General features: G+C 40.1%; 1 protein-coding gene across 1 annotated transcript in view; it reads left to right on the forward strand.

Annotated features, from left to right (window-relative positions):
* The window catches only part of LOC115212327, a 97,432-nt gene that overhangs the window by 61,951 nt on the left and 25,481 nt on the right, over nucleotides 1-10,000 (forward strand). The window contains exons 12-13 of the mRNA XM_029781191.2: nucleotides 3,315-3,406; nucleotides 4,839-5,022. Of these exons, the coding sequence (XP_029637051.2) occupies nucleotides 3,315-3,406; nucleotides 4,839-5,022 (276 nt within the window). The remainder of the gene's footprint in view (nucleotides 1-3,314; nucleotides 3,407-4,838; nucleotides 5,023-10,000) is intronic.

Raw genomic sequence — 10,000 nt, forward strand, 5'->3', positions numbered from 1 at the left:
ATGGAAAGGGAGAAAAGAAGGGTGCGGTATGTGTGCGTATAGGGGAGGTAAACTGTTGCAGTTAGTAGGAGCCAAGCAGTAGTGGGAGGAAAAGGGAGGAGGAGGAGGAGAGAGAAGTGAGTGGTTTAGAGATACAAAGCAAAACGTTGGGTGCAAAAGTGAATGTGTGAGGGCAGCACTTGTGAGTATGGGTATGTGTGTGTGAGTGTGTGTATGTGTTTGAAGAGTGAGTGTGCGGGAATATGTATGAGTCTATGTACCAGTGTGTATGCATTTGTATGTGTGTGTCAAATGTAGAATATCCAATGGGACAAAGTTGTGTGTATGTGTGTGCGTGTGTGTGTGTGTTTGTGTGTGTGTGTGTGTTTGTCTTTGTGTGTAATAAAGTGTGCAGAGAGTAACTGTGCTACCGAAGTGAGATGTGTAGGTAGAAACTGTGGTCTAGCGTGTGAAGTGTGTATAAAGTGTAAATGTGGGCGGAGGGACAAATAATGTGAGGATGTGGGTTGGTAAGAGTGATGCTGCGGAGGAGATAGAGGAAGAAAACGAAGTAGAGAGGTAAAGTATATATTTAGCGCTTAGCCAGGAAGACAATCAATGCTCATGATCATTCAGAAGGCTGCTGTGATTGGTTGGGGGAAAGTAGGAAGATATCCTGAAACCAAAGACCTGCCTTGATTGTTTACAACAGAGAAGAATCCGGCATAAACAGCGAAAGTTCCAAATGACAGACTTAAAATGGGGTCCGATTAAGAACATCACTCGAGAAAATATATGAGTCAGTATGTATCTGTATGTACATACGCACATACATACATACATACATACATACATACATACATACATACATACATACATACATACACATACGTACATACGTACATACATACATACATACATACGTACATACATACATACGTACATACATGCATACATACATACATACATACATACATAATACATACATACGTACATACATACATACATACATACATACATACATACATACATGCATACGTACATACATACGTACGTACATACGTACATACATACGCACATACATACATACATACATACATACATACATACATACATACGTACATACGTACATACATACATACATACATACGTACATACATACATACGTACATACATGCATACATACATACATACATACATACATACATACATACATAATACATACATACGTACATACATACATACATACATACATACATACATACATACATACGTACATACATACATACATACTCATGGATGCTAGAAGCCATTCAGCTTGCTAAATTTCCAGTGGGCCATAATCAAAGCCATAGCTGACCTGATTCCATTGTGGGCAACCATCATGAAATTAAACACTAAGAGTGACTATTATCACTGACAGAATACAATATCGCAAAGGCATATTCCAAGGGGACAACCTCGTTATGATGTTGTTTATACTTTCTGCAAACCTCATGTCATTCATGTTAAGGATATCTCATTGGTTCACAAGGAAACAGAAGTTACAAAATTGAACGCTGTTTCTTTGTGGATGACTTAAAAACTTTATGCAAAGAATATGGATGAGATGAAAAAGAGCCTTGACCAAGTCACAACATTCTCAAAAACTGTAAGGTTGGCGTTTGTTCAGGATAAATGTTATATGGTTGTGAAAAGGGCGAAAAATGTAAACCAGACTAGCAACATCGGCATCAATGACCGGACAGTTTCCCCTATATCTGAAGAGGAATGTTACAGATATCTAGGGGTGGTTGAAAATATATCTCATAACAGCACCTGTAACAAAACAAGTGCTTTTTTACAGGTACCATTAACTTACAGGTGTCATTAAAGTATAAACAAAGAACATTACAGCTGAATAAATCAAATTTCGACCTCAGAAATCTATGCATTCAATAAAACATTGGCCCACAACGTGTTTGCTGTGCAAGTACTCATGCTGACATTTGGGCTGTTTTATTGGACACTTGATGAGATCCGAGCTGTTCATGTGAAAACCCGGAAAATACTGACAAGTACACATAATTTCCACATAAACGGTGAAGTAGACCCCCTCTCCTTAAAACGAAAACAAGGCGGCAGGGGCTTAACATCGATGCAGAATGCCTTTGAATGTCGTATCATATCCTTTCGGTAACATCTTATAACCACAAATGTCAAAGTGCATTCCTTGACCAAGTTTGCACAATTCATATGACTTGGAAGGCAGCTCCTTGAGCAACATTCCTTATCTGATAACAGAATACATGCTCAAAGATGTCGCACGACTCTACCGGAACGTATCATTAGATGAACGGATGAGGATCTATAAACAGAAGACTATGCATAGATATGTTGGTAGAAAGTTCCGAGATGATGGCAATATTGATGTTGTTGAAATTCCAATAAAGGAGCCGTAGGTGTAGGATAGAAACTCTCTCCTTCTCTATTGCCAAGAAATCTTGAAATAACAGTGAATAATGACATACATACATACATAATACATACATGTATTATTATGGCTGCCCCCTTGTTACCGAGTATGGCCATTGCACGAAGCTTAACTGTTACTGGTGCTGTGATCGAATGTGACTTTTTAGCCCAGCTAAATATCTACAATGTATTTTACAGGATTGGCAACTAAAACCTTTACATACATACATACATACATACATACATACATACATACATACATACATACATACATACATACATACTTACATACATACTTATATACATACATACATACATACATACATACATACATACATACATACATACATACATACATACATACATATATACTTACATACATACATAAATGTGTGTATATTGGAAAAAGCACAATATTAGTGATCATAATTTTTATTGTTTATCCAAATATTGTTTTCCTCACTTCACATATTATGGCCTTCTTCACATACTATATGACATTGCAGCACAACTTAAATGAGATTCTCAGGTTTCATTAGGGAGTTCCCACTGCAACAATGCTTGCAACTTACAAATTTAATCCCTTTATTTGACTTGTTCAACGATTTTCACGTGTTTGTTACATCAGAATACTAAAAGGACAACAAGTGGCTTTCATGCTTCTCTCAGTTGAATTTGTGACATTATTGAAACGTTTCCAAATGAACATGAAAATGGGTTTATAGTCTTTGTTAATAATTTGCTTTATATGTCTAACATGTATTGATTTCAATACTAACACGCATACATTTGTTTTTGCATCTGAAAGAAAATATTTCTTGTTATTGCTATGCATTGCATTATTTGGTTCATAAATACAGATATTTACTTGTATTCTGTAGATTACTCGTTATCTCAACGGAATTTACAGTGTCAAACATGTTCAGGAATCATATGCAATGATTCAAAAGTGACAAGCTGTCCAGAAGCAGAGGTAAACTGGATTATTACTTTCTTTCATTTCGTTAAAATATATCCACAGCCGTCACTCGAAAGTCATTAAGTCCACATAGATTGTACTATGCTTTCGCTAGTTTTTTTTATGCGCCTGCGTAGACATACACACACCCTATCGATCTTTTTATTCATGACTCAATGGGACGAGAAGGATGTGACGATTGAAGAGAAAAATAGATGAACATCACTAGGTTGGGACACATTTCCCTCGATTGGACTGGAACAAAGTGAAATGAAATGCCTTGTTCAAGGACACAATGTTCTTCCCTGTCCAGGAATCCCTATTCAAGAAACGAACACACGAACTTAGAGTGACCTTTCTCCGACAAAACATGGCTGTCCTTAGAGTAGGATGTATGAATGTATGTGGCCAGAAGTCAACTTGGAATCAAGGTTCCTTGTCGAATGACCTCGGGCCACTTACTTTAGAGGGGATAACCGGATGTCAGATCTGGCCCTACCATCTATCAGAGATTACAGGGAGCGGATTAATGAAAAAGTTAAGAAGTAAAAGACCGTCTCCTTCGTCTGTTGGCCATAGCAAAAGTGGTTGTTTGATAGACAAGATTATGAAATGTTCGAAACAGATTAAATCTTCCCTCACATCAAGTAGTACAATAAGCTTCACAGAACATAACGGATTGGAGTCATATTATTTCAACAGGAATAGGTGAAAGCTATACGATTAAACGCAGCTAAAACACAAATTAAAATTGTCAGGCATATCTCTGAATAAAAAGTTGTACATTGGTGAAACACAAGAGAAACAATAAAAGACACCGGTAATGACACAGATCAATGCTTCACATTAACTGAACTACGAGAATATAGGAGAATAGAGCGTGACATAAGAGCATGGCCGAATTCTGTTGCTTGTTTTATTGTCTGTTTTGATCTCAGACATTTCTGTTTTCTTGAAGCTGAGTTAATTTCTTTAATGATACATTCATTTGCAATCACAGACTCCATTGGCTCTTTTGAAGACGCCAGCCTACCGACACTATCATTGGTTATTTTTTCATGACATCCTCACTCAGTTTGGGAGATCCAATTTTCTTTCTAAAACTTTTCCAACATTGGAAGAAACGAGTTTCAATTTCAAACTAAGGCAACGCATATCTTATTTCTAACTTCAATGTCTACATTTTCATTGCTTTTATTATTGTTAGGTGTTTGCGATTATTAATTGCGTTTTCGTGATGGATTCTTTTCTTTAAATATTTTTCTCCACTTTCTCCGATATTTTTCGTTTTCAGAATGTCCCTCATTAAGTTAACAAGACCTTGGTTCTCTCCAAACTTTATACTAATTTCTCATATTTTCATATAAAATTTGTTGCTGTAATTAGCAGTAATCGTACTAATAAATATTGTTGTTGTAGTGTATAATTTTCATATCTATTATTACAGCCTGTATGCCGATTCGCAATATCAATGAACGGTGCTAAACTGAAGACTGAAAGGTCCTGCAGCACATACAGAAAATGTGTTGCAGCTATGAGAAACAATACCCTTACATGCAATAAACGGACGAATGGCACGTCTTGTACTGGTTGTTGCGTCGGACACTTATGTAACAAGAATGATTTCATTGGTAAGTGTTATTTATTGTCTAATATAACACTAACAAGTTTATTACAAATTTATAGTTAATAAGAACATTTTATAGTAATTAATATACGGGAAGATATTTTGATGTGTGTATACGTGTATATATATATATATATATATATATATATATATGTTTAGTGTAGGAAGAAATGGAGCTGAACGAAGATTTAACAAAATTCCTTTTTATTATTTTCTACATATGTTTCAAAGGCTGCAAAGTCCCTAATTCGGATTGAATAAGGAGACCATTTTGCAGCCTTCTCTTCAGGAAAATCCAGGAACTTAATTCTCCAACAAAATGCACAGCATGCTTTTCGACAAACGCTCACGAGGAGCCCATGGGATAACTGGCACAAAACTGTCTATCAATATATATATATATATATATATATATATATATATATATGTGTGTGTATGCACATGCGTGCGTGCACACACACACACACACACACACACACACACACACACGTATCTGTACGTACATATATTCGTCATAGAAGGGCTGAAGGCCCTCTTGGAGAATAGCATCTTCTATCATTCTTTGGCATGAAAGTATAGAAAAACCTAACTGATTTCAAGCTCTTATAAATGGACTTGATATAAACATTCAGTTTACGATGGAATATAGCCATCAACAACTTCAATTCCTCGACATCCTCTTTACGAAATTCAACATCAAAATAGAAACAGATATATACGATAAGCCCAAGGACTCGAACCAATAACTTCTGTTTAACTCATGCCAGTCCAGACAATCTACAATGAATATCCCCTTCAACCTAGTAAAAAAGGATTTGTACTATAGTCTCTAATACAAACATCAGAGACATACGGCTACGTGAACTAAAGGATACATTCATTACCAGGAATTACCCACCACCACAAACTGATATAGGCTTTTAATGTGCCCTACAACTCGTTTAGTAAGGGAATGTGCCGGAGAATTGTGCCGAAGACTTCATTATTAAGGGAGTTGTGTGTGGACATGTATGGTAGGGCTATTTCTTCAATATCCTTCTTTAATTTGGGATTAATTCTTCTTCTTCTTCTTCTTCTTCTTCTTCTTCTTCTTCTTCTTCTTCTTCTTCTTCTTCTTCTTCTCTTGGCGGCGGTGTACTGCAACTGGCAGCAAAACGAGAGCATTCCTGGTTTTGTGAGCCGAGGAGCCGTAACACTGCTGAAGAAAGATCTAAACAAGGGAAATGTAATAGATAACTTTAGGCCCATCACTCTGCTTAATGCAGACTTGAAAATTTTGGCCAAGGTGCTAGCCAAGAAGTTGGCGCTTGTCATCGAGAAACTGGTCGACAAGGCGCAAACATGCGCCGTGCCGGGCCGGACCATCCATGTAACCTCCACCTGATACGCTACATCATAGACAGGGTAGTTAACGAACCTGGCATGGATGGGGCGCTGATCAATTTGGATCAATCGAAAGCTTTCGAAAGGGTACACCATCGATACTTGGAGGCGGTCCTCAGAGCGGCTGGCTTCGGTCCCGTCTTCTGCGGCTGGATAGCCGCCTTGTACAGAGGCATCCGTTCGGTAATTCGCGTAAATGGACATCTATCGAGACCCTTCGACATCGCACGTTCGGTCCGTCAGGGATACCCCCTCTCGTCCCTTCTATACGTATTGACTCTCGAGTCATTATTGCGGAAGCTGGCAACTTTGAGGGGCATCCCGTGAGAACTGGGATGCGGGACGAGCGTGTCTGCATACGCGGACGACGTCACCGTCATAGTGTCTAGCCACGAGCACATCGAGCAGGTCGGCGAGACGCTGAAAAACTACGAAGCGGTGACAGGAGCGAAAATCAACCGGGAAAAGTCAGTGGGCTTGCGACTAGGCACCTGGGGAAGCAAGCCCATGCCGTCCACCAGCGCCTCCGTCGTGGGACGCTGGCCCGACGGCCCGGTTGAGTTGCTCGGGGTCTGGTTTGGTCCGGACCTCCAAGTGGAGAAGAACTGGAACGAGATAACGAGTAGGATGGTCACTCTCGCCCGGCAATGGGCTGAGAGGAAACTGTCCCTAAAAGGTCGGGCGGAGGTTGCGAACACGTACATCGCGTCCGTCATCTACTACCGCCTGACCGTCGTACCTTGTCCCGACCCTACCACCACCAAACTACAACGCATTCTCTTTCGCTTCTTGTGGAAAGGATGCGTCCCGATGGTCAGGCGATCCAATTGCTGTCGACACCCGTTAAAAGGAGGACTGGGCATGCCGTGGTTGATGATGCGCAGTCACGCGCTGAGACTGCGACATCTCTGGCTCTATGTAGACGACGGTGAACAGGTGTGGTCGCCGTTTGTGAGGCACGCTTTCCCGCAGCTCGTCTCCATGACCGAACTGCAGTCGTGGATCAAAAAGAGGCCGAGGAAGGGCGAATGGCACCGCGAGTGTCGCGTTGCTCTCAAGCAACTCTGCCGTCCTGGCTCTACCTTGAGTGACTTCAACACAACCAAAGCATTCTATAGGGGATTAGAGGAGGGGAGGTACGACGCCGAGCTCGGGGCGAACCTGGACGTCGACGAGGAGTACCTGACCCGACTGTTCGGGACGACTTTCAGGCCAGGACCCATGGACAACTTCCAGAGATCCCTGGCCTGGCAGTGCTACCGAGAAGCGCTACCCGTTCGGGATAAGCTCTACAGACACGGCTCGAGAAACACGGGGCCGACCTGCCCGAGATGCGGTCAGAGCGACGAAACAGTTCTGCACGCACTCGTGCAGTGTCCAACAATTTCGACCTGTGGGCTTATGTCGAACAACTGCTGTCACGTGTGGGACGAGTCGGTTTATCAGCTGAGTCTATCGTCAATATTGTCACGCCTCCTTCCTTCAAACGGGAAGGAAGAGCTATTTTCATCATCCTTGTGGCTATGGCGAAAGAATGTATCTGGTGGACGCGTCTGAAAGGATTGGAGCCAAACACTTTCCTCTCTGGTCAATCTCTCATCAACTTCTTCAAGTACCACTTGAAAAGGAAAGTGAGAGTAGAGAGGCAAGTTTTGTCTAGCGAATGTTTTAAAAAAAGATGGGTGAATGTAGCAAGGATGGCACGTATGAATGACGAAGCCACCTTGAGCATAATCCTATGAACCCAGAAATTGAAAACAGAGGGTTACCCACTTGCAAACAAATGTGGTAACGTATAACAATATTGACCAAGGTTACCGTGGTCTTTTTCGTAGGCTTTTCTTCCCACGGATAAACCTTACTTGCTTTCCCCTTTATACCATATATCATAACACTGTGATACACGATCCCTATTGATCGTTCTTTTTTTCCTCTTCCCCTTTTTCTTCTTTTTTCATTTCTCTTTTCTTTTGTTCCTTTTCCTTTTCTTTTTTTCTTTTTTTATTTTATTTTTTATTTCTTTTTGTTCTTTTCTTCCCTCTTACGATCCCTCTTGATCGAAAACCTACGCCACCCGTTTTTTTTTTTTTGTTTTTTGTTTTTTTCATCCCTCAAAAGAAAAGCTCTACCTTGTAACTTTCCCATCTTTGTGCAGCCCTGTGTGGCCAATAAAGAAACTTACCTACCTACCTACTTACCTACTTACCTACTTACCTACCTACTTACCTATCTAACTACTTACCTACCTACCTTCCTACCTACCTTCCTACCTACCTACCTACCTACCTACCTATCTACCTTCCAACCTACCTACCTACCTACCTACCTACCTACCTATTACCTACCTACCTACCTTCCTACCTACCTATCTACCTACCTACCTTCCTACCTACCTACCTACCTACTTACCTTCCTACCTACCTACCTTCCTACCTACCTACCTACCTACCTACTTACCTATCTACCTACCTACCTACGTACTTACCTACCTTTCTTCCTACCTACCTACCTACCTACCTACCTACCTTCCTACCTACCTACCTTCCTACCTACCTACCCACTTACCTACCTTTCTACCTACTTACTTACCTACCTACCTACTTACCTACCTTCCTACCTACCTAACTACCTACCTTCATACCTACCTACCTTCTTACCTACCTTTCTACCTACTTACATACCTACCTACTTAACTATCTATCAACCTACCTTCCTTCCTACCTACCTACCTACCTACCTTCCTACCTATCTACCTACCTACTTCCTACCTACCTACCTTCCTACCTACCTACTTACCTACCTACCTACCTACTTACTTACCTACTTACCTACTTACCTACCAACTTACCTAGCTACCTACCTACTTACGTACCTACCTACCTACCTTCCTACCTACCTTCCTACCTACCTACCTACCTATCTACTAACCTACCTACCTACTTTCCTACCTACCTACCTACCTTCCTACCTACCTACCTACCTACCTTCCTACCTTCCTACCTACCTACCAACCTACCTACCTACCTACCAAACTACCGAGCCTTCACAAAAGTAAAAGAGAGAGTGACAGAAAAAAGGACAATGTCTCTTCTTTTGAAAACTATGAAAATATTTAAAAAACATTTCATTTACTAAAATGTTCTTCATGAGAAAATTATTTTAGCACTTTCTACCTTGTATTAGTTTCCTTATATATATCGATTCGTGTGTTACTTTTCAACATTCTACACACGCGCGCACACTTACACACACGCACATAATCAAATACAAAGAAAACCGGTTCCTCTGTAGGAATGTAGACATCCTACTTACCCTGGTTTGGCAATTAATACCTAATATAGCAGAGGAAAATTTTTCACAATTATTAATTAGGTAGAAATTACTAAAAGTACAAAAAGAAAGCTATTATTAAAGGGGTAACCGTCTGGAAATATTTTTATAAATTCATGTTATAAGAAATTTCTTATAATTTCAATTTCTCAAGTTTCTTGGATTTTTTAAACTCTAATTTCTCGTATATTTAAATATCCATTTCATTCAATGGGGAGTATTCTATTTTTTTTCCAAAGCCCCACTTTCTCTTTTAATGTTTTCATTTC

Source organism: Octopus sinensis, linkage group LG5, assembly GCF_006345805.1.
Source record: "Octopus sinensis linkage group LG5, ASM634580v1, whole genome shotgun sequence".
Lineage (NCBI taxonomy): Eukaryota > Metazoa > Mollusca > Cephalopoda > Octopoda > Octopodidae > Octopus > Octopus sinensis.